The sequence below is a fragment of the Lissotriton helveticus genome, chromosome 3_1 (genome assembly GCF_964261635.1).
Source record: "Lissotriton helveticus chromosome 3_1, aLisHel1.1, whole genome shotgun sequence".
NCBI classification, from domain to species: domain Eukaryota; kingdom Metazoa; phylum Chordata; class Amphibia; order Caudata; family Salamandridae; genus Lissotriton; species Lissotriton helveticus.
In genome coordinates, this window is record NC_136061.1 from 1,088,690,451 (window position 1) to 1,088,716,447 (window position 25,997).

The window sequence follows — 25,997 nt, forward strand, 5'->3', positions numbered from 1 at the left end:
TAAAGAAGCAAAAGATAAGAATTAGGTAGCTTGAAAGGCAGTTTTTGTTTGAATTTAAGGTTGCTCTTTTTAAATTCCATTGATCCAGTTTCACTCTTTAAATAGACTTTATAGTGTCCAGATGTTATACTAATTGTTCCTTGAAAGATGATAGCCATAGTACTATAAGTACTTCCAGAAATTAATATTTGTTCAGCCTTGAAGTTTGTAAACTCTGTATCCAATTTACTGCCATCTGCTCTACGTCATTGTTGTATTAAGACAATATACTTTCCTCCTCTCTGTACATGCAATGTTGATATAATATCTGATCGACAATTTGGGCAGGTATTGTTTTGGTTTGTTTTTTTGATCAATCTGTCAAAAGATACAGTTTTCCAATCCAATATGTTAAATTAAGAAATCACTCCCAATCTATTTGTGTACTTGGCATAAAAGAACAATCTTCACACTCATGGCTCCACGAGTAAATCAGTCAAAATAAGTCATCAATACATATATTCTTCTTCTTCTAAACCCCAAAGATGGCCATTATAAACTCCTGTTCATCTTGTTGAGTGTTCTCGGTAAATTGCACTAATCCACTACATATATCTAGTAGATCTTGAATGCCTGAAGCACAATGTATTACAGTCCAATCACTATGTAAACATTGCAGCAAACTACACAGTGCAGAACATAATCTCTTCTATGGTTTCTATTCAATTGCATTTACAAGATGTGGTAAATGAAAGAGTACATTGAGATCAACAATTGCATAGCAGTTTACAGCAGAAGGGGTTGACATCTGGTAACCTATAATATCTCCCTTACTCTCCACTTTTTTGATTCTTAACAGATTCCTTGTGTTCCTTCTTTTGGGCAACATCCGAACAATTCTTTGTAAGCTTCCACTTTGGACACATTATATGTTTTTCATAAATCGGATACTTTCCTAAATGAGAAGCATGTACACTTCTTAACCAATTGTACTCTTTGACACAAGTTGCTTCAGCACTTACTTTGCTGTTATCGAATTCAGCCAATAACAAACCGGACAATATTTTAACTCAACATAATGCTACATATGACATTCTTTCTTTAAATATAGTACTACCAATATTAATGAAAGCTGGGTCTACACTTAAACCTTGAGATTTATGGATAGTGACAGCATATGCTAGACAAACTGGAAACTGCTGACTCAGAACATACAAGTCTTTTACATGCAAAAAATGTACAGCGCACCGACCAATCTGCTTTGCTCCATCAATCTGATAACATTTTGTTGCTAAGTATTCAAACTCATTCCTATTTGTAAAGTTGATGAAATCAATCGCTTTAGCCATAGCATCATTTACTCATCCTTCCACAACATATACATTTCCATGCCAATTTACTGTACAATACTTGCAAACACTTAACATTTCTCTAATCCCACAGTTCTAGATACAGACTTTTACAATGAATCCAGTTTTGCGTATAGCTTTTCATTTAGGAGTAGTATCACTCCCTGGTTTTCCATTTTGCCTATTGCTGTAAGTTGCAAAATGTCTTCTTTCTCCAATTTAGTAATTTGTTGTCAAACCAGGAGCACACTGGAAATGTAGGCATTAGGCAGACAATCAATTTTTCTTCATGCATGAAGTTAAACATTAGCTCTGCCACTGTCTTGGTTGTAGGAAACAATTTTCTAATTGACGTATTCCCTCTTTGGTGGGAAACCCTACTCTAATATCTTTGAGAATATTTCTGCATTCTAAGTCAGATGCTTGATGCATATTCCGAAGTAGTTCCTTGTTTTGGAAGTTTAGCCAAATGTTTATGATTACAATACTTCACGAGGAATTCTGAGTTTCATTATGAAGAAGTTTCTTGAACACAGTCTGTCCGTTGATGGGGGTAAGTTGTAGGAAGTCACAGAACACAATTAAGTGCCTTCCACCAAACAGCACTTTATACTCTGTTTTTTCGGAATACCACCGGCTCTATATAAAGACGATCCAGCTTTCTCGGCTACCCAACTAGTTCTGCTTTACTCATCCATGTTGGAAAAGAACTGCATACCCCTTTCATGGCACGGCTCGATACTTGCTCCAATCTTTAAAGGAGGTAACAAAGAAAATACCGGGAACTATCGTATGATAGCTCCAATTGGTAATGAAGCGAAATATTTTGCAGGAGTGCTGTTGTACTGCATACAATCATGGGCTGATACTAATCAAATCATACCTCCATATCAAACTGGTTTCACAATGCACACTGGGACAACAGTGAACCTTATTGCACTCTCCCTTCTGATATACCAGGCTGAATCCAACATCTGCCCCGTATACATGGGCTTTATAGATTACATATCTGCATTCTATATGATCGACAGGGGGAAGCTGTGGCAGAAACTTGCCCTCTTCAACATGCTGGGCACTTTACTCACGACTCTGCAGCTACTGCATCATGAAACAAGGGTGAGAGTCAAAATTGTGGATGGATTGCGGCTGTCCTTAACCACCATGTACGGCCTCAAGCAAGTTTGTGTTCTTGCGCCCACTCTATTCAACTTATTTCTATCAGATTTGTCCCTGGACCTTAACTCTGCCGACTCTCACCCGCCCAAACTGGGTGGCCTTTGCCTCTCAAACTTATTCTATGCAGACAACCTTGTCCTTCTCAGCAAAACAAAGATTGGCTTGCAATGCCTTCTGAACGAAACCTTCACGTTTTCCAATAGGAATGGTCTGCTGATAAATAAAAAGAAAACTAGAATTATTGCGGTTCGAGTTGCCATAACACAAAAGCCAACATGGTCCCTCGACAAGGAGAAAGTAGAAGCAACCAATTGTCACAAGTATCTAGGTGTCCTTTTTATTGATAATGGTAGATACGCGAGCCAAACAACTGAAATAAAAAAGAAAGGCACTGCAATTTCGTTTGCTTTCAGATCTGCACATGTAAAATTAAAGGCTCCAGATTTGCACCGATTCTCCAGGTAGCTCTGGCGAAGTTTCTCCCAAACCTAACATATGGGTGTGAGGGTCTAAAAGGGTGGGAGAGATTGACACTCGACAAAACACTTACAAAAATCGATAGAACAGTTTTCCAGCTCCCCTCCTACACATCACCAGTGCAAATAAGGCTGGAATTCTGAATCCATAGACAGGTGCTGGCTCGCAAATCAGCCTTTGTTATAAGCTGCCACCAGTTTAGGGCCTCAAAGGAAGGTACTGTGGTCCACCACTTATGGATCAAATTGGCCACAAATCAAAGGTCGGCGGAAAATCACTATTTGACCCAAGCACTCACCACACTTGACTTAGAACCTATCTGGAACCAACACATCAGTCATCAGGAATTCAAAAGGTTGGTAAAAATGTTCACCAAACTACTCTCCTCAATAGAAAACAGGCCCAGCCTTTCTGCATAGAAACATGGCTGGATGACACTATGCACCTATAATCAACTGATACCTCAGAGCTACCTAAACAACCTTTATAAAGAATGGACAAAGCTCCAGTTTATGAAGCTGAAGATGGGGGTAATCTCCATTGCTTGCCATTTTCCAGCATGGAAAAGGGGTAAGGTTCAGGCAATGTGTCAGCTCTGCAATCAACAAAAAGAGGACATAATACACGTACTGTGCCTGTACCCCACCTTCTAGAGCATAGTTGGGTCCTGCTACGAAGGGGTTGGATTGCAGAAGACATAAGATCTTGCAGGCAAGCAGTTTTGGCCTGCTTCGATCCATCAAGTATCATGCTAAATTGTGCTTTGGTCAAATTCATTGATCGCTCCTCCAGGAAGTTTGAAGCTCATTTTTTTGCTTGCGATGGGCTGATAAACAACTAATCACTACTGGGCCTACGTCTTTGACTCCACCCCCTAACAACATCTCTTTCTTACTATTGACTAACTAATACGTCCCCGTTCATATAACAGGGTTATGCATAGAAGGAGTCTATTCATTCCCATAAGTCTCTCATATAAGTTCTATCCCATTCTCCCGTTAGAGTATCGATGCAAACTCCCCTGCTCTTAAACTCACACATGGATGCACTTTACATTTGAGCATTCTACACGTTTTAATGTCTCTTAACTTTACTGGTTTAATGATGTCTTTTTAAAGAAGAAAGAGGCAACTCAATGGAATATGTAAACTAAAATTTGATGCTATTTTCTCATGTTGCAAAGGTTTTAACTGACCCAATAAAGTATTGTTCACCTTTACTCTGTTTTTAAAATCTGTTGCATTCTCAAGTTTACAAAGGCAAGCATTAGGTTCAGTTGTAGCAGGTGTGGTTGACTTTTTGGAATTAAGTTTGAGACCATGCTCACCTTATCGGTTTTCAGTTTCTTCGGTACTCTTGAGACATCATGGTACGCTTCACCGAATAACTTTTGGTACTGCAGTTTGCTTTCATGTTCTACAGGTCGCATAAGTAGTCAATATAAAATCATTCCTTTAAAGTTGTGTGCAACTAATCCAGCTTGTTCTGTTACTTCATGCAACACATTTGAGTCTGTAGTCCTATGTAGGCAAACAGTAAGCACTTCAATTAAAAAGCTTTTCCTGGTGCCAGTTTGACCACTGAAATATAACATTATTGGCTTTAATGATGTGCATGTAGAGTGTTCATTCTCATGAAGGAATCTATGCTCTATCGCCTCTTTTACTCCCATATATATTTATTTTTCCTTGTCATACAGTTATCCACCTAACTGTTCCAAATCAACAATTTCCTGAATATCAATGTGTAGGTGCCTCTGTTGCTGTCTGACTGGGGGTGTGGGTGACCCTATGATTTTGTAAATAGGTGTGTGAGTCACAGTATTTGTGGGAGACTGGATGTATAACTGGGCATATGTGTCTGTAAGTGTGCATGTAGCTCACTGAAACTTAAAAGCACTTGTCTTACCTTTAAAGCACATAGCACTCTTTACTTTGGGTTACCTACAGCCTACCTTAGTGGTGACTTATATGTAGGGAAAGGGGATTTTAAGGCTTAGCAAGGGGTTTTAAATGGCAAATCAACCTGGCAGTAAAACTGCACACACAGGCTGTGCATTGGCAGGTCTGTCACAAGTTTACAGGGCTACTTGTCTGGATGGGTGACTAGCAGTGTCAGTACTTGAGTACATATCTGAGTGAGTATTTGAGTCCCTTTGCGTGTGTGTGTCACTGGGTGTATTTTAACTATGCTGATATATGACTGGCTCTCTTAGTAAGGCCATGAGTCTTTAAATGTGTATGTAAGTGGTTGTATGGATTGTTACTGACTATGTTAGTGGGTGAAAGAGTCCACGGTGGAGTGAAGACTGGTAAGTGCTACTTATTATTAGAACATTGGAAGGTGGAGCACTCCATTGAATACAATGGAGTGCTCTGTGCTTCTAGGGTACGGTAAAAGCCAGAAGAGCAACATTCCACATTGTGTTTGTTCTTCTTGGAGCTCCAGGGGATTTAAACTCATTCGAGCTCTGAGAGGCCTTTGATTTATGTGTTAGAACATCCTGCCTTCTAGTGGCAGAATGTTCTAATAGCCTTATAGCCCTCCGTAGCTAGGCTATACCAGCCATTAAAGTCCAGCTCCCTTGTTAAAAGCCCTCGCCTTCGACTCAGGCCTTTAACGCTGGAACGGCCCTTTATTGGCAGGTATAGCCCGCTATGGCGGGATATAAGCCTATAACGTGTCACTACACATATATGTTGTGTTTGCTTCAAAATTATATGTAGCTAATGTATTATGCTCTTTTTTTACATATTGCATAGCACACAAACAATACACACACTATTCAATGCACAACACAAGGCACCACAAGCAAAACACCCACAAGCACCAAAACAACATCATTTTTTTAAAGTGTCAATACAGGTGTATTCATTTTTCCTTGATAATTTGTCAAATGAACAGAAATGCACATAAGAAACAAATTGCATATAAGTGATGTGAAAATACATGAGGTTAAAGCAATTGTCAACACATGATTTATAGTAAAGTAAGTGTAAATGAAGATTACTTTAGATCCCAGTGACTACTGAGATGATTAGCATTGTGGTCAAGTAGAAGCAGCAAAGGAAAGACTGTTATGAACCCTATTGTACCCCAATATAGGCCTAGGTCATTACACAGTCTTTTACCTTCATCTGTCCTACCATTGTTCTACATAACAGTTTTGGCGCCGACCTTTTACCTAGTTAGGTGCTACTTGACTGTTGTGGGTTTTCTTTGAAAACTAGCCTCATGTATTATGCATGAGGATTCTCAGTATCCCAGCAGGATTACCATCTTCTGCATAATCACTCTGTATAGGGGTCACCTCTAGCATCATCCTTGCCCGACATGCCCAAAGTACACATCAAAGTGAACTCCGCTCAGTTCACGATGTTTGCAGAGTTTTCTGCATTCTGCGGAGCTCGCGGAGTGCAGAAAACTCTGCTTCACGTAGTGCAACAGAGTTTTTTCCCCAGTCGCACTCCTGAACAGTAAGTTGGCAAGCGCAAACTACCGCTTGGGTAGAATTTTGTACCTGAGCTGCAGGAAGACCAGTGCGACTAGCAGTTCGCACTACACTCTAACACTTGCAGAACTTTGTGGAGTTTTTTTGACACTTCGCGGAGTTCCCCGTAGCAAAACTCAGCGAACTATGCCCAGGCCTGCATAGAACCCCTGAGGGTAACTTAAAGGTATATAAGCACTATATCTTCGCTGGGCAAACCAGAGGAGAAAGACTTCCATGCTGACAGGCTGATGTGAGACGCTGAGGTCCCTGCACGCAGTGGTCTGACATCCCTTGCGGGGTGTCCATCTCGAGACCAAGACAGGGTCATTCGCTCTCCAACACCAGGTAATGGGGTTGGCTCTATCCTAAGGGGATTCTTGGCTACACACCTACATACATGCTAGGTACATTTAGGTACATCTAGTTAGGGTTTGCATCATAGGAGTATGCATTATTACTGCTATGTATCTTTATGCCTGCAAATATTCATTGTTTTAGCACAAATTCTACCTTTTCTTTACGCTACTGATGCTCATAACCAAATATATCTGTTTATGTCTAATGGTTGTTACAGCCACGTATTTTATTCTAGATTGACAGTGGTACAATAAATACTAATTGAAAACGTCCCCACCGTTTATTCTGTGTATCTCTCTGAGACACAGAAAGCACGAGTGACTGAGCGAAAAGTACTGTACTGTTTTCAAGATCCCTGAGGTGTAAGGGTTGTCATGTTCGATAGTTGCCAGAAACTATTCGCACCTTGGTAAGAGGGGCTCATAGTGGCACTGTAAGCTAGCTGGTCTACAGGCTAACATATCATTCCGGGGTGCCTGGAATCAGTCTGGAAATCAATCTCTTAGTTTATGTTGTCTAAACACGCAGATCCTATATAGATTTGTAGGAACTACATGACAAGACGTGGACAATGGGGTTCAAGATGGAAACGCTAGTAAGAAACAAAAAAAGTTATGTTTTTACCCCATTTCTTTCAATTTCTGCCATCTCTAAGTAGGAGGTATCCCCACCACTGTTTTCTCAATGAAAAGGCACATTGTGATGGGCTGGTGGTAATGTTAGCTGGACTCGCGCTTCTGCCTAGGATGCTGTATACACGGCAGGAAAATCTGGGCAGAGTTGGTGGCACTCGAGCGGTCTTTCATCTAGAGACCCGCCAACATCTAAATAGTGGGTGGATCGCCAAGTAGGTGAGCAGTGTAACTGTCAAAAAAGTGACAGAGGGACCAGAACCACCAAGATGTAAATCAGGCCCTAAGTATTTTATACATAGCAAAATGTCTAAACCACTCTCCTTTCAACTTTAAAAGTGCACTCTCTTTAGAACCCTGTCTTCTACTCCGTTTTAGCTCAGTTTCCATTGGAACCCCCTTTGGAACACTCACTTTTACAATTTGGACGAGAGTTCACAGCATTTTCTATAAGCAGCATACTAGCTTCAAGTTCAGTTGTAGCAGGTGTTGTTGACTGTTTGAAATTATAAACATATTCAAAATAGTAGAACATGTATTTAATTGTTCCAGAGCCAATCACAAATCTACTTACTTTCTGCTTAAAATTACTGCTTAATTTCAGCTACCTACTTATTTACACTTTCCCAAAAAGTATCTGTTTTTTTAAACAGGTCCTGTCCTTCCTTTTAACTGCTTTTCATTTAAAAAAATGTTTCATTCAGCTCTAGCCTTCTCCTGTGTGCTGCTCCTTCTTGACTTCAAAATGGTTAGAGTGTGGGTTGTGGGTCATAGCTTCATGGTTTGGGCTAGAGAGTGTGCTAGAAAGAGTGGCATTGACAGGGACTTGGGTTTGCCTAATGCAGACATTACGTTGGTTGACAGATAGGGTTAAAGTGGCATCATGTGCTGCCTTTGGTTTAAAGCATTGCGGATTGCCAACATTCAAACCTCATGATTGTGCACTGGGGGTGGCAATGACCTAGGCACACTTACTGGGGGTAGGACTGGAAATCCTAATGAAAGATGTCTTTACATGATTTATGGAATTTTTCCCTCACACTGCCTTGATGTACTCCAACATTTGCCAAAGGAAGTGATCGAACGAAATCTGTTCACAGATATACAAATCTAGGAAACATGTCAATAAAACAGTTTCTGCATTCTTTAGAGGCCACAACATGGGCTCCATCAACAACAACAATTTACGCTTTGACATAGAGGGTATATATAAAACTGACAAAGTTCATTTCACAGAGAAAAGCAATAGGGTGGTCCTCGAAAGACTGCATTCTGTTTTATGTGTAGTTATCATCTACACATAATAAACACACAGTTTTATACATTGCGGCCCTACCTAAAAGTGTTAGGGGTAAAGAGCTCCTTCATTCCACATCAGTGTGGAATTCCTTCAATATCCTTCGACTATCACGACCTAGATATTTGAACCACCCCTGATCAATGCATAGATTGCCCAATGCATAGATTGCAACACGTCCAGATGTCTGGCCACCTGGTACCGGCTTGATTTGTCCCAGTTCATCTTATAACCAGGTAGGATCCCATATGCCTTGAAAAGCTGGAGCACTCCCGGTAAAGTCGCAGCTGGATGGGTGCTGTACAGGAACTTGGAGCGAAACCCACATTTTAGAAGGGCTTGACACATATAAGGCCAATGGATGGCATCAAATGCCTTTTTAGCACCTAGGGATAAAAATAAGTGAGGGTCTCCCCTACTTTATACTGTGTTTAACCAGTTGGAGAATTTAGGTAAATTGAACTTTGTCATTCTTTTAGGCATAAACCCAGATTGATCGTGGTGTATAAGGGAGGCTATCACTGTTAGAAAGTCATGTATGCAGATTTTCGTTTCATCATTCAATTATAAAATGGGATGGTCAGAACCACAGTCCATAGCCGGTTTCCCTGTTTTTTGTATAACCACTATGATGGCATTATGAAGGTTCGGGCAGAGAATTCCCTCCTCTTTCGCCCTCTAAAACATGGTAATAAGGACCCAACAGTTTGGCATATCTCTTATTAACTCTGACGGTATTCCATTAGGTCCTGGGATGAACCCTGGTTTCTTTTTGTCTATGGCAGCCACTACTTATACCAATGTAATGTCTTCTTCTAACATCCTACGATCCTCAGAAAGCAGGGTGGGGGTCGATATGTCTTTTAGATAATCTCATATCTGGTGTTGGCTCACCAGTGCGCGGGCATTGTAAAAGTCTGCCTAGTATCGAGCAATGCGCTTGCAATCTCCTGTGGTGAGGTACAGAAAACAATAATAAAGAGGCTTTTTTGAGACAATAATTAGAGAACCATTTACTTGGCAGTAAATAGCAAAGGTCGAAAAAACGAGCACCCATCAAATATTTACTCTTGTATGAATCAGCTCATTAAATAGTGTCCACTAAAGGCTAGTGAGTCTTAGGTGAAAGCATACTTTCTTCATTGTTGAGGCAAAGTTTATCTGTGATAATCTTAAGGTTTTTCTAATTCGTTTCCTATATCTAGTGAGTTTATGTAACAATGTATAGAATCTACATTTGTACTTTTGCAGACATAATTGTTCTATGCAAGAAAAACCCTGCCGTGGTACAAAAAGTTGCTGGAATACTACTGCCCTCAGTTCCGACATGCCATAGGAGATCTTATTTGGTGATCCTTGCTGTTTGTTGCCCCGACTGGCATAACCCATTTAGCAAGTGAGACACTCAGCCCGTTTCTATGAACTCTTGCTTTTGTTGTGCTTACTATTTGATTCTCACCCATTTGTTGCACTCTGATAAATGGTCTTACCAACACTACCTTAGCAAAGAGATCATCTAATACTTACACAGCCCGGTTGCCAGATTGTACTTTGTAACCAGCTGCTATTTTGACTTTGCCAATATTTGTGTGAAGCAAAAAGTTCTCTGAACTACTGACTCTGACTGGGATGGTGTCTCTTGATGATATGCTGGTATAATTATATTCTGTGAAAAGGCATATGTAACACAATATTAAAGGCCTGAGATTTCCAAAAATAAAATCTGTTGGTTTAGGGAAAGCTGAATTTATTTTAAAATACAGTATAAAGTAGTTGATCTCCTCAGTCACGTACAGCATTTGCTGAATGCCTACCATTCCATCCCATGCAATACCACACCACACCTGAATGTATAGCACTAAAGACTTAAAATGACACCTAAAAGGTGCAAAGGTCTGCCTCCTTGGCAAGTGTACGCAAAGCAATATTTTATAGTGTTGTGTCCCCTTTCTTTAGATCTATTTCCCTGGTTTTCCTGACGTCCGGACAGTGCTTGACTGTTAAAATTGCCTTCACTCCCAGTACCATGTCTCTTAGAGACAATGGGCCTTATTCACAGAGTTACACTTACACATTTGGTGTAAGTCTACTATTAATTTTACTATTCATAAACTATGAGTGTAATTTTACGTATAATATTTTTACGACTGCAAAATACTGTCATATATTTAATGTGCAGAGTCCTCCACAGTCATAGGGTCTAGATTTATAAAAGGCAGGAAGGGGGATATTATTAATGATTTAGGGGCATATTAGCAACAACTTGCGATAATTATCGCAAACCGTGCTTAGCGCAATTTTTTTAAATTGCCTCCTATCACTGGATTTTATCGCAGAGATAACGCAGTATTACCAATGTTTATCTCTACGGCGATAAAAAAATCCAGCGATAGCGGCGAATCCCATCTTGAACGGGCTATTTCCAGCGATAAAAATCCTATCGCTAAGGAAACGCTTGCTAATAGAAAAAGGAAAACAATATGCAGAAATATGTCTGCCAGAAACAAGACTGAAACCTGTGCCTGCTCTATTTTTACTCTTGAACTTAATGGCTACTTTCGTTGTGAGGTAAGCTGGTCTCCTGCTGATCCAAGGGAGATGAGAAACCAGGACACATTTGCAAGAAGAATTAAGAGAAACGGGAACTGGACTTTTAGCTGTAGTCATGGCTTTAAATGGGGAAAATATTTTCCTAATTGAATCATTGGCCCTGTGTCAATGTTAAAATCTATTGAAGTTAAGGGACTGTTGTAGCAGCAGAACGTGAGTTACAGAGCTTTTACTGCTCATATACAAAGCTGCTAAACTCGTAGAAACAACGCACGAAGAAGCAAGTCCTAGAGGAATACAAAAACAGAGCTGTCTAATCTTGGTGAGACCTGCACTGCTTCAACTCCCATGCTTTCACACTTCACCACTGATATGTTCACACTAAGTAATGTCAAAGCAGGAGTAGAAAGCAACATGCTCCCATGTAAGACACCACATCAGTGCTTCAATTTTCAGGTTGTCCTTCTCAGAGCGTTTGGTCAAAATATTCAAGGTTCTAGTGGGACCACAAAATCGATGAACTTTACCCTGTGAAGATCTGGTGTAGTATAACTTTCCACCTTGCCCTGTTATCACATTTAGGGAGCATATTCTCAAGGAGCCATTGCCGAGTTAACAGCACTTTATCGCAGCCAAAGTCACAATAAATGTATCACCCCATTCACAAGCTGGTGCTAACAGCCGATAGCACCAGTTAACCTGTGATAGCAGCCACAAAAAACATTGCCACAGATGACCCCCCCGCAACTATAGCTAATGAGATGCAGACTAGGCATTCCCGAGCAAAAAGCTGCAACAACACCATTCTGCAACATTCACAATGACCAGCCAGATCGATGATAAGATCACAAAACATGCAATAAGGTGCGTTAGCAGCAGGAAACTAACACCTGCTATGACCTGGTGCAAAGTCGGACCACAGCCTGCACCACAAACGGGAGCCAGCCCAGAGCCACACCTGAAGAACAACAGATGCCATTGAGCCACTGATCATGCAGCCCAGACATCCAAGAGGGCCAAAACATCCCACCGCAACCACCACCAGGATCCACCCTCTCCGGGCACCACCCCCAGAAAAAGACATGCCACATCAACTACACATAATCATGTACCAAACATTCCGCCTGATGTCACACAATCACATTTGGTTACATGCATGTGTCGAAACAAAAATGAGCATCACACATTCACCTTGGAAGCAACAAATGAAAATGTATTAAAACAAACACAGAACAGAAAGGAGACACATGGCGGCACCCCTCGGGACACTCAGTAGGTCACAGCCTGCAAGTCAAAAATCATGATGAAAATGTGTGTCCTGCACACATCAAGGGACAGAGAGAAAGCGAAGTAGAGAGAGAGAGAGAGGGAGAGAGAGATAGATAGTCAGAGAGGGAGAGAGAGAGCGATGGATGGACAGAGAGGGGGAGAGAGAGATAGATGGGGAGAGAGGGGGAGAGAGAGATAGATGGACAGAGAGGGGGAGAGAGAGATAGACATACAGAGAGGGGGAGTGAGAGATAGACGGACAGAGAGGGGGAGAGAGACAGTGAAAAGAAGAGAGGGACATGGAGAGAGAGTGCAGACACTGCGCACCCAGGCCACACTGCTCACCTGCTGCCACTGGGGTCTCCAACAACGTGCCGGTATGTATGTAGTTCACCAGGTCCCCCATCTGAGACAGACCCGTCATCTGAAACAGAGTCCAGAATGGCAAAGTACATACAATTGCACGTAACATCATTGCCTGTCCGCACCTGCACCCCCAGGCAGCTGAACCCTAGCTCCTCCCACCCCCTAGCGGTGCATGCCCGCCCATGCACACCGAGGCAGCTGCACCCCAGCCCCTCCCGTCGCCCACTGGTGCATGCCTGCCCATTCACACGCAGGCCTCCCTGCTCACCTTCTGCCACCGGAGTGTAGAAAAGAGGGTCTGCCACGTGCCGCTGCAAGCCACAAGCCACAAGCCACATTTGTTGCTGGGTCTTGATTCCTCCATGGCAAAGGACATACCAGTGCACCCAGCATCATCGCAGGCTGCACACCCATTCAGCATCATAGGTGCCACTAACTCTGTGATTCAGGAGGCGACGCCACGTGGCGGTAGGCCCGTGCTGCCTTCTGGCTCAGGCCTACACTGCGGTCCAGCAGGGCACACAAAACCTGAGCCGTCCGGACCGCCGGGACGGGGCATCATCGCAGGCTGCACACCCGCTCAGCACTTAAGGTGCCCCTACCTCAGTGCACCGAAAGTCACCGTCCTGTGACGGCATGCCTGTGCCGGCCACAGTGTATCTGGTGCCACCAAGTTTGTGCCCCGCTAGTCATGGACCCTTTATCGTGGTGCGGGCGCCATCTTGTCATATCCAGGCCTGCGGAATGTGATGTTGCAGGCCCCTGGGCCCCCATGCCTACATGTACACCACACTGATACACCCAGAGAGAGGTTGGAAATGGCATTGTGCATGTGCGCCCGGCCCTTTTTATTGGCAGGGTCACATGAGCTGTGACGCCTGTGCTGGATGGGTGTGGTGTGGGTGTAAACCAGCCGTGAGGGAGTGGCCATTGCATGCTGACAACTAGACCTGCGAGCAGCAGATAACAACAGGGTAGTCCTGGCACATGTGGTGTTGTTGTCCCCCCCTCGGAACGTAAGCTTACTGGGCTGGCCTCGCATATGCCAGTTCAGCGTAAGTGTTTGAACAATGACCCCAGGGCTCTGAGGGTGGTTCTGTATGGGGCTGGACAAGGAAGTAACAAATGCATGTGTCGCTGTTGTTGCATTTACGTCACCCGGACAACATTCGGCAATGGGTCACCCTGTGACCTAAGTCCAACGACATGAGCCACATGGATGTAGGGGAATTCACTGACCATACAGTCATGTGAGTCGGAATGTTTAATGAGTAACGTTTTGATCCCTATGCACTCTTTTTTTGTCGACCAAAATGTCAATCAACTTTCTTTTTTGCGTTCTTTCTGGTTAGCGCTAGCACTTGTCGCACAATGCCTGGTTGTGCCTTCAGTCAATTAGAACTATGTGTGGCGGTTGCAACAACTTTCACATAAGTGCGCGCTTTATTTTAGTATGAAACAATGACGTTTCTTCTCCAATTCTTCCAATTTTTCAAAAATGTAGAGTCATGAGTTTTTTCAAAACATTTCTGATTTTTATTTTCTGATTATATTTTTTTCTTTCTTATTTCCAATCATAAGAGTGTTTCAGCGTATTCTTCAAATAATCAAAATGTTCACATTATTCGTTCGCCCAATGCATTTCGGGTCTATGAACGAGACCCTTCATCAGGGGCTATAAGAATAACATGATGAGTCGTGAAGGGTAATCCGGTATACACGACGTTTGCAAACGATGAGGTGATGAAACTGATGAAGGGTCTCGTTCATAGACCCGAAATGCATTGGGCGAACGAATAATGTGAACATTTTGATTATTTGAAGAATACGCTGAAACACTCTTATGATTGGAAATAAGAAAGAAAAAAATATAATCAGAAAATAAAAATCAGAAATGTTTTGAAAAAACTCATGACTCTACATTTTTGAAAAATTGGAAGAATTGGAGAAGAAACGTCATTCTTTTATACTAAAATAAAGCGCGCACTTATGTGAAAGTTGTTGCAACCGCCACACATAGTTCTAATCGGAATGTTTAATGCACATTCAGTGGAAAGTTGCATCTGGAGCAGTACAGGGCCATGCAAACCACACTTTACAGTGATGCCCGTGGAGGGCCAGCCAGAGTCCTTCAGGGAATGACAAGTCCAAAGGAAGAGGAAGAGTTTAGTCCGCAGTCTGATTGCTATGTCATTGGCGATCAAACAGAATATGGAAGTCTATTGCGAGGTCCAAGGTGAGTGTCGCTGAGTGTATGTATCGGGGGACAGTGGAAGGTTAGGATGCAGAGGGCAGAACCAAGCTGGAACCGGCCATATGGCGGAGATAAATGCTACTGCGTCCTTCTTACCACAATGGCGCTTTCATACGCCTCTTCGTCCTCTGCTGTTCCATGTGCCTCACGTGTGGGTGGTGCTGGCCTTTCTCCAGCACTGTGTGGCAGTGACACCTCAGGGGCCGGAGGTGGAATGTCTGCCACACTGTGTAGCACTGACACTTCAGGGGACAGAGATACAGATGTAGTGGTAGCAGCAGAATGCATCAGCCCCAGGCCTTGTGGTAGCAATGCTATGAGGATGGTTTTGAGGTCATTGATGAACCCAGCTACCACTCGCTGGTGTGCAGCCATTGCAGCCGCTCTTACCGCATTTTCCCGCTCCATGGTCTCCATGAGCCTCCGCATGTTTCCAACCTCGTGGGGGCGAGCTTAATGGAGCCACTCTGACTAGTCAGTCGTTCTTGTCTCTGAGTCAGAACTCTGGCGATGTCAGCCATGGTTTGTTGGAGAGCATGGAGTGAACTGTGGGTGTCCGTTAGGGACTGTGAGTGGTCCCTAATGGGACTTAGACACCCACGTATGGCATCTAGTTTGTCTGCCATGCGGTTGAAGCCCACCCACACTGGTTCATCCAGCTGCTACTGGCATCCCAACACACGGCGTTGGAAGGCCATGTGTGCTTTGTGGGGATCCTGGGAGGCAGCCTTGGTGGTGGGTGCTGCCTGTGGTGTGGTCTGTGCAGGGGGTGGGATCTTCTTGTTGCAGCTGGGCTGCCCTGCTCCTGGAGGTGGGCTGAGGAGGCTGTCAATGAACTCTTGGAGGGTGTCGGAGTCGAAGCTGTGGTGGCCCTCTTTGTCATCAAAGAAGAGGTGTTGATTTTCCCTCTGCAATGTCAAGGGGAGATGCAGTTAACCAATCTTTTCACATATGTGTTGTCGCATTGTACATGTTTACATACAAACTGCATGACTGTGTATATCGTGGCTGTTTGGGAGGAGCAGCCTATTTGATGGGGGACAGTGGACATTTCAACAACAGAGTGTGTGTGTGTGTTTGTACTTGTACATTGTCTTCTCACATTTCCCTGCAATGCCACTTGTGATTGGCCAGTGTCTACACACAGTTGGCACCAGTTGTGTCCTATTGTGGATGTGTTGCAGTGTGTGCCACATTGTTGTCAGTGTTGATGTGCTCTGCATGTTATGTGTGTGTGCTGCATTTTTGGGTGGTGGCCCCTGCTGCTTTGATTTTGCTGCCCCTTATCCCTTTCCTGCGATTGACTTCTGTGCTTATGCAGTGCTGAGATGTTGCATACTTGGGTACATTGGTTTCTTAGTGGGTGTTGGGGTCTGGGGCATGGTTTGTCCACAGATATGCTCAGCTCAATTGTGCATGTGTGCCATTGTGCCCATCTCCACACGCCCCCCCAGGCCCTGGTCATTACTCACCCTGGTGATGTTGTGTCAGGTCATGTTGAGCAGTGTCCGGTCCCCCGACTCCAGTCACCGTCTCCCCACTAATGACTGTGGACACCATTTCCTCCATGTCGTCCAGCTCCTCATTTGGCGCAGGACTCCCACCTCCAGTCTGTATTGCTGCCTTCCGGTTGTTGGCGAGTTTCAGCTTGGTTTTAAGCTTGACATCATTCCAGGGCCTCTTGATCTCTTCCATTGTCCTCTTCAGCACTCCAACTGCATTCACCTTGTCCACAATGGACTGCCATAGTCCATGTTTTGTTGCCAATGACACAGTGGAGGTGACGAACAGTTGTTGATGGTGTTCTACCACCTCCGTTATCAGGATCCTATTTTCCTGCGGACTGAAGCGCTTCTTCCTACTCTTCTTCTCCTTGGCCTTCCCTGACCCGGAGATCCCAGGCAGGTCCTCCTGGGGGCTTGTGGGGTTCTGGGTCTCCTTCGTACTTGCTCAGGCAACATCCATTGTGCTTCGCTGTTGTTTGGCATTTGTTTGTCAGTTTTTTTTAACTTTTATGGTGATTTTTCCTGCATGACACGTGTGAATTGCAGGCCTGTAGCTGGTTTTTGCTGATTTCAGTATTTCAATTGGCCTCATCGCAGCTTTTTTTGCGTTCGTGTTTTGCATTTTTGTGGATCGGTGTTGATTTCAAAGCGGTCATTTGACGCGTTATCTGGAGACTATCGCATGGTACCACCGTGTTGAAAATGCTTGGTTAACACGGCGTCATTTTCCTGCGAGACACTGAGCTGTTGGAGGTTGCGTTAAGTTACTTTTGCGTTGGTTATCACACGTTTTTGAGAATATGCCCCATAGATTTTAAACAACGGACTAGGTCAGAAGGTAACATAGTTAAGGCATTTTTCTTGTATTGTTTGATCTCACTCCAATGTTGGTCAGCTACAGAGGACGCTGTCCACCATTTCTCTTAGGGTAACGTTGACTTTTTACTTCTCATTTTTTCCTATGGGCACAGGTTGACATTTATTTCATAAATACATAACTCCTAATCACTTAAACCAATTTTTTTCACGTTGTGCCAATGTAATCATGTTTTAATAACTGTGTACTAAATATTATTGGTATTTTAAATTGACTCTTATGTAGTTTTTGTTACTGCATTTTCTCGGAGGGAATCCTGACTGATTGTGTCCAGCTGAAAAGGGTACACTTGGGAATACCCGAACAACGCATGGTATTGCTTCATAACGTTATGGAAGCTCAGCCACAGTAAACAGAAAAGATGATACTCCTCTTCCCTCTAGTTATCAATCCAGTTACCTAAAACAGGAAAAATAATACAGAAAAGAGGTCTAATATGATCCTATATCGAAACAAGGAGATTACTTCTCTACCCCAGTTCTCTACTGAGGGACATCTACACCAATAAACAAAACAACCACATCTTAATACTTCTGAATTTTCTCTACATGTCATTAATCGAACATTCATTTGATAACTGGTTTTCATTTTTACAAATCTTCAACTTTTTAATTTTCTGTTCAGTACTTTTTAAGATACACTATCTAGGATTTGTTGGTGTTACCAGTAGAGCATTCCTTATAACTTTAATGGTCCTGTTCAAATTGAAGAAGATCATAATACCACCAATGGGGAATCGTTTTTTTCTTAAATTCCTAATCTATTGCTCAGTCTCTTTCTAGCACCATAACCCATCACTAGTGCTTGAAACCTGGATCTCTATACCCATAATTACTTTGACATATGAAAAGTATAATGGCTCGTGACTTACAGGGTTTGAATTGGTAAAAACTAAAGCTTGCTATAAAATACGAGTTACTAACAAGTTTCGTTATGATTTACAGATACTATTCAAGCAATGAATTTGAAGGGTATCCCGGAAGAAGGAATATTTATAAGTAAGTTTTTATCATAATCATTTGATGAAAATTAAAGTCAATATTGTCTATAATAGGTACTGTATGGATGTCATTAAATAATCATGTTTTTTTCGGAAATAATTACATATCTTTACCTTACTGTACATTTTAACCCCTTCGGCGCTCATGACGAGCTCAGCTCGTCATGGGCGTAACCTGCGCTACGCGGATGACGATCTGAGCTCGTCACGTAACGCGGGTTTTTCAAAATCGCAGCGCGCAGCGGGAAAACCGCTAGCGCGCATGCGGTTAAAAATGAAATCACATATTTTTGGAAAATCTTAGCACCAGATTTAAATTCGTCAACATAAAAGTGCCTGAATGAAGAGAGTTGGTGAACAATATCGGCTATTAGTACCTACATATGATGGGGCGGTATCCTCAAAAAACGCTTCCCTTGCTGCAAACACCAGTGCAGCACCTATCCTTTTAAACTTATGCAAATTACCATTGTCTATGTGGCTTGAACATGGTGCCTACAATAGTAGAAAGTCTGTGATGTGAAATTAGCCCTATGGCTCTTTAGGATTCTCGTGGAGCATTAGTCCTAAAATTAGTATTAGTTACAGCACAACGCTGATTAATGGACTGAAGAAAGACTTTAGATGTGGTATGGAACAGTGCCTCATTATATCTTAGCCCCTTATTACGAGTTTGGCAGTCCAATGGAGCGCCAAACCTGTGGTTCCGATCCGCGGACCGCCAGACTGGCGGTCTGCCCGCCGCTTTAGGATTATGGCGGTTGGACCGCCACGGGAAGGCTGCTGCCGTGAGGGATGGCAAGGTGGTCTGTGGCCCCTAATATGCTTGTAGCACTGCAGCGGCACTTCCAAGCATATTAGGAGTTTCCTCATGCCAGACTTTTCATGACATGGGACTGCAGTGTAGCAGTGAGGAAACCCCTGTTGCCTCTGCACTGGTGGGGTGCAAACAGGGGGGCACATGTTGTGCCCCTCAGTGTTAATGGCCCACCAGTTCCTGCAGCACATGGATTTTGAAGTCCATGCCCTGTGGGAACTGCCTTTGATGCTTTCATTGTTGTGATTTTTCAAAGGCACTGTAGTGAGACTGCCAAAGAACTGCCCACCAGAGTAAAAATAAGTCGGAATCTGGTGGGAAGTTTTTAATGGCTTTGGCAGTGTTGGAGCGCGGAGGCCCTGCTCCGTGACCACCAAAGTAATAACAAGGGCCTGTTAGATTTAGGGTTTTCTAGTAGGCCTGGGCAAAGCACTATGCTACGCTCGCGTAGTTTGCGAAGTTTGCGCTACTTCGCGAACTGCAAGTAGCACAGTGCAAACACGAGTAGCGTCGCGTAGCATAGTGCAGCGGTCATTTTTTGCTTGCTTGCAGTCCTTAACGTCAAGTTGGCGACCGCGAGCAAGCAAAATGACATCCCGGCAAGACTTTTTCCTCGTTCGAGATCAGCAACATCAAGTTTCAGATCGCAAGCGTGGAAAATAAACCTCCCGGCGAGATTCTCAACGCGGGGAGGTCAGGTTTCTCATTGCGAGTGATCGCGTATGCTCGTGACCGCTCGCGATGAGAAACTACCAGTCCATGTTGAGAAAGCTTCCGCTCGTGTAAAAATCTACCCAAGCGGCAGAAAACTACAGCTCACTCTGTGCAAGATGCCGTTTTCAATTATTGCACAGTGCCGGACGCTTGGGATGTGGCAGCAACTTCTGCGGCCGTTACACTCTTCTCTTCATTGAGTCGCACTTCCCTCTCCCAGCAACGTGCAGTCTCTTAGAAGGCCCAGCACAACAGGAGGCCCTTCAATTCCCAGCAAGGGAATTCAGGGGGATCTAGTGGTGAAGACTTGTATCCCTGAGACTTCAAGCAGAAGGCAAGCACAGTTCAAGCCCTTGGGGATTCTTCTACAAGATCACAAGGCACACTCAGTCCTTTTTCTCCTTTCTTTGGCAATGAAGCAACTGCTGCAGGCCAACCCCCAAACACACAGCACAGGGGTAGTCTCCTCCTTCAGCTTCCTGGTTCTTCTCCTCAGCAAAGGTTTGTCTTGATTCCTAGAAGCAATCTAAAGTTCTGGGGTCTGGGTCCCCCCTTTCATACACCAAAATACTTTGTCTCTGAAGACAGAAAGTGTCTGTACATTGTCCTACCTACTCCTTCTCTTCTTTGTCAGAGTGGGCCAGGGTCTTCAGATACACCACAGGAGGTGGAGCCAGAATTGTGGAAGACAGGCACCCTATTCAGGTCCCGGTGCTTCTCCTCCCACCTCTCTACATGCAAACGGTTCTAATCAGCCCTGTGCTGACCGGCCCTGTCTCCTGTAGCCACCCAGCCCCTGTCACTCACAAAGCAGACAAGGAATGCACAAGCGTGTTTTTCCAATCATTTGTGCTTGTCTGCATTTCATAATCTTTTTCCCGTGTTAAGCGTGCTTTGTTTACCATCTGTAATCTCTGCCCGCTCTGTTTCCCGCCTTCCTCGCCGCCCCCGCTTCCCGCCACTACCGCCGACCCCGCCCCTTTTTTCCTTCTGTTCCCTCCCCGCTCCCGCCTCCCAGCTGCTCCGCCCACCCGCGCACTTCGCCTTATATGACGACCGTGCGAACGCGCAGCGTTGACGCGCAGCGGGCGCGCCGATTGTGCGCCGAAGGCGCGCCAAAGGTAAGCCCGTCTGCGCCCGTCCGCGACCGGATCGCGACCAGCGCCAGGACCCCTGGCCCCCACCGACGGAGGCCGACCCGACGAACCTACAACGCCGCCGATCTCATCGCTCTCAACACCGGCCGCATCCCAGGATGTCATCAAGCCGCCCCGAAGCACACCCACGGACCCTTCAGCTGCCACGCCTGCAAGTTCACCTGCATCCGGACTCACCCTGCACCAGCACTCACCAAGCCGAACACCAGCAGCAGCCACCTCAAGTGCATCCTGCTCAACACCCGCTCCGTCCACAGACACGCCGTAGAACTCTGGAACCTCCTCGACACCACCGCCCCTGACGTTGCCTTCCTCACAGAGACCTGGATGAACGCCTCCTCAGCGCCCGACATCGCCATCGCCATCCCGGAGGGCTACAAGATCATCCGGAGGGACCGCACCGCCAACCAGACGGGAGGAGGCATCGCCATCATCCACAGAGACACCATCCGCATCGCGACCAACACCGACGACACCCTAACCACCGCTGAACACCTGCACTTCCAGATCCACACCAACCCGAAGACCACCCTCAGAGGCACCCTGATCTACCGACCCCCGGGCCCACGCACACGATTCAGCGAGGACATCGCCGACTTCGTCAGCCCGCATGCCCTCCCCTCCGCCGACTACATCCTCCTGGGGGACCTCAACTTCCACCTGGAGAACAACAACGACCGCAACACCATCAGCCTGATCGACAACCTCGCCAACCTCGGACTCAAGCAACTGGTGACCACCCCCACCCACCTCGCCGGACACACACTCGACGCCGTCTTCTCATCCAGCAACGACGTCACCTTCAGCCACGCAACAGGACTCCACTGGACGGACCACAGCTGCGTCCACTTCACCTTCAAAAGGTCGACGATCCACCACCACCAGCAACAGGTTGCCCGAAGAAGCTGGAACAAGATCACAGCCGACCAACTCACCGCTTCCCTGAGCCAGCACCCTCCCGCCAGCTCAGCGAACCCCAGCCAGGCCGCCGACAACCTCACGAAGTGGATCAACAACTGCGCGGACGAACTCGCCCCTCTGAGAACCCCACCCAGCAGACCCTGCAGCAGAAAAACACCATGGTTCACCGACGAACTCAAGAGCTCCAAGAAGAACTGTCGAGCCCTCGAGAAAGCCTGGAGAAGGGAGCCAACCACGGACAACATGACCACCCTCAAGCTCGCCACCCGTAAACACCACCAACTGATCCGCGCCACCAAGAAAAATACATACAAGGACCGGCTGGACAACAACGCACACAACTGCAAGGAACTCTTCAACATCGTGAAAGAGCTCTCCAACCCCAACGCCGGAAACAATGACATCACCCCGTCACAAGACCTCTGCAACTCCCTCGCGTCCTACTTCCACAACAAGATCGCGGACATACACAACAGCTTCAGCAACCAACCAACGCAAGCCACAACCGCAACAACGCCACCCACCACCACCCTCCGCACCTGGACTCCGATCAGCACCGAAGACACCATCCGCACAATGAACTCCATCCATTCCGGATCTCCGACTGACCCCTGCCCTCACCACGTCTTCAACAAGGCCGACGCTGTCATCGCACCCCACCTGCGGGACATCATCAACACTTCCTTCGACACCGCCACCTTCCCTGAGAGCTGGAAGCACGCCGAACTCAGCGCTCTTCTCAAGAAACCCACAGCAGACCCCACCGACCTCAAGAACTACCGTCCCATCTCTCTCCTCCCGTTCCCGGCCAAAGTCATCGAGAAGACCGTCAACAAACAGCTGGCCGCCTTCCTCGAGACGAATGGATCCCTCGACCCCTCACAGTCTGGCTTCCGGGCGAACCACAGCACCGAGACCGCCCTCATCGCTGCCACCGATGACATACGAACTCTGATGGACAACGGAGAAACAGCGGCCCTCATCCTCCTGGACCTCTCCGCGGCCTTCTACACTGTCTGCCACCGCACCCTAGTACAGCGCCTTGGCAACATCGGAATCCAGGACAAGGCACTGGAATGGATCACCTCCTTCCTCGACGGAAGAACACAGAGAGTCCGCCTACCACCGTACAAGTCAGAGGCCACCGAAGTCATCTGCGGCGTCCCTCAAGGATCCTCACTGAGCCCCACCCTCTTCAACGTCTACATGAGCCCCCTCGCGGCCATCGCACGCCAACACAACCTCAACATAATCTCCTACGCCGACGACACCCAGCTGATCCTCTCCCTGACCAACGACCCCGCCACCGCCAGAGCCAACCTGCACGAAGGGATGAGAGAGGTAGCCGAATGGATGACGACCAGCCGCCTGAAACTGAACTCGGACAAGACGGAGGTCCTCATCCTGGGCTCCTCGCCCTCCGCCTGGGACGACTCCTGGTGGCCCCCCGCCCTGGGCACCGCACCCAAACCGACGGACCACGCACGTAACCTGGGCTTCATCCTGGACTCCTCCCTCTCCATGACCAGACAAGTAAACGCCGTCTCCTCGTCTTGCTTCAACATCCTGCGCATGCTACGCAAGATCTTCCGGTGGATCCCCACCGAGACGAGGAAGACGGTCACCCAGGCCCTCGTCACCAGCCGACTGGACTACGGCAACGCTCTTTACGCCAGAACCACCGCCAAGCTCCAGAAGAGACTCCAGCGGATCCAGAACGCCTCGGCCAGACTCATCCTCGACATCCCCCGACGCAGCCACATCTCCGGACATCTGAGAGACCTGCACTGGCTCCCCGTCAACAAAAGAATCACCTTCCGTCTCCTCACCCACGCACACAAAGCCCTACACGACCAAGGCCCGAGCTACCTCAACAACCGGATCAACTTCTACACTCCCAAGCGCCTCCTCAGATCAACCAGCCACGCCCTCGCCGCCGTCCCCCGCATCCGAAGAGCGACAACAGGAGGAAGGTCCTTCTCCTACCTGGCCGCCAAGACCTGGAACTCACTCCCGACCGACCTACGCCTGACCCAAGACCACCTCTCCTTCAGGAAGAAGCTCAAGACCTGGCTGTTCGAGCAGTAACGGCACCCTCCCCCCAACCCAGCGCCTTGAGACCCTACGGGTGAGTAGTGCGCTCTACAAATGACCTGATTGATTGACAACCTAGCACAGGCAGGCTTGGATGTTTAGGCAAGAAAATACCTACTTTCTAAAAGTGGCATTTTCAAACAGAATATTAAAACCAACTTCACTAAAAGATGTATTTTATCATTCTGAGTTCAGGCATACTAAACTCGAATTTCTACCTAGTTCCCTGAGTCAGTTAGGATTATAAGCTGTTATAATCAAAATGCCCATTCTAGCCTATGGGGAACAGGTAGCCCTGCAATAGTGAAAAACGAAATTAGCTGTAATTCACTATCAGGACATGCCACACACATCAGGGTAGGTCCTAGCTTTTACATACAATGCACCCTGCCCTTGGGCCTACCTTAGGGGTGACTAATATGTAGAAAAGGGAAGGTTTAGGGACTGGCAAGTGGGTGCTCTTGCCAAGTCAACATGGCAGGACCAGACTGCACACTGGCTCTACAATGGCAGGCCTGAGACAAATTTTACAAGCTGCTACTGTGGGTGGCACAATCAGTGCTGCAAGCCCAACAGATTCAAGCAAGCCTGGCTGAAGACGGTTGTAATGCCAGAAACCGGTCCTAGGAAGCTTGTTTCCGGTCCAGGGAAGGCATGGCTTGGCAGTTCGGGCTGGACTGTTCCCATGAGGCACAGGGTCAGACTGATTTGCATATGGCCATGTCTGAACTGGGGTGGCAGAGTGGGCTAAAGAACGGTGATGGGTTAAACCCAGATCTCTAGACTGGGTGTGAGTGTTTGATTGGTTCAGATGCCCTGTCCATCACCACCCCATTTTGTACCGCTTTGTTCGCCATAAGTTGGCAGGGTATGCTCAGACATGAGTCCCTTGCTCACTTTGCCGCTGGATTCAAGCAAGCCTGGCTGAAGACGGCTGTAATGCCAGAAATCGGTCCTAGGAACCTTGTTTACGGTCCAGGGAAGGCATGGCTTGGCAGTTCGGGCTGGACTCTTCCCATGAGGCACAGGGTCAGACTGATTTGCATATGGCCATGTCTGAACTGGGGTGGCAGATTGGGCTAAAGAACCGTGATGGATTAAACCCAGATCTCTAGACTGGGTGTGAGTGTTTGATTGGTTTAGATGCTCCGTCCATCACCACCCACTTTTGTACCGCAAGCCCAACAGCAGCATTTGATTTACAAGCCATGGCACACACAGTGCACTGTACTAGGGTCTGACAAGTAAACCAAATAAGCCAATCATGGAGTCACTAATCCATACATCAATTTACCATAGGGAGCACTTGCACTGTGGCACTGAATAGAAGTGGCACAGTGCCCAAAGCAACTAAAACAAGCAAAAACATCAGAGGCAACAGCAAAAAATGGAAGGGAGACCCACGCCAATAGTGCCAGGTCTAACAGGGCCTTAGTTTGTTTTTTGGAGTCCCCATCCCACCATCTCTTTCTTGCTGGCACGGATCTCCCCTCCCGCTTGAAGAGGTGGAGGGTCCACCCACACAAGATTATTACTTTTTTTAATAGCCTCCCCAGGCTTAAGAAGGAAAAAGACAAATGGACACAGTAAATATGGCTTAATCATTGGACCCTCAATTTGTTTAACCATTCACATAGTGTTTCCAGATCCTCTCAAGGGATTGGGGGTCACACGCTATATACATCTGACTTGTTAGCTTGATGTTATTTGAGC

General features: G+C 46.0%; 1 protein-coding gene across 1 annotated transcript in view; it reads left to right on the forward strand.

Moving 5' to 3' along the window:
• FAP (fibroblast activation protein alpha) overlaps window positions 1-25,997 on the forward strand; it is a 662,945-nt gene that overhangs the window by 327,295 nt on the left and 309,653 nt on the right. The window contains exon 15 of the mRNA XM_078681652.1: window positions 18,526-18,579. Within this exon, the coding sequence (XP_078537778.1) occupies window positions 18,526-18,579 (54 nt within the window). The remainder of the gene's footprint in view (window positions 1-18,525; window positions 18,580-25,997) is intronic.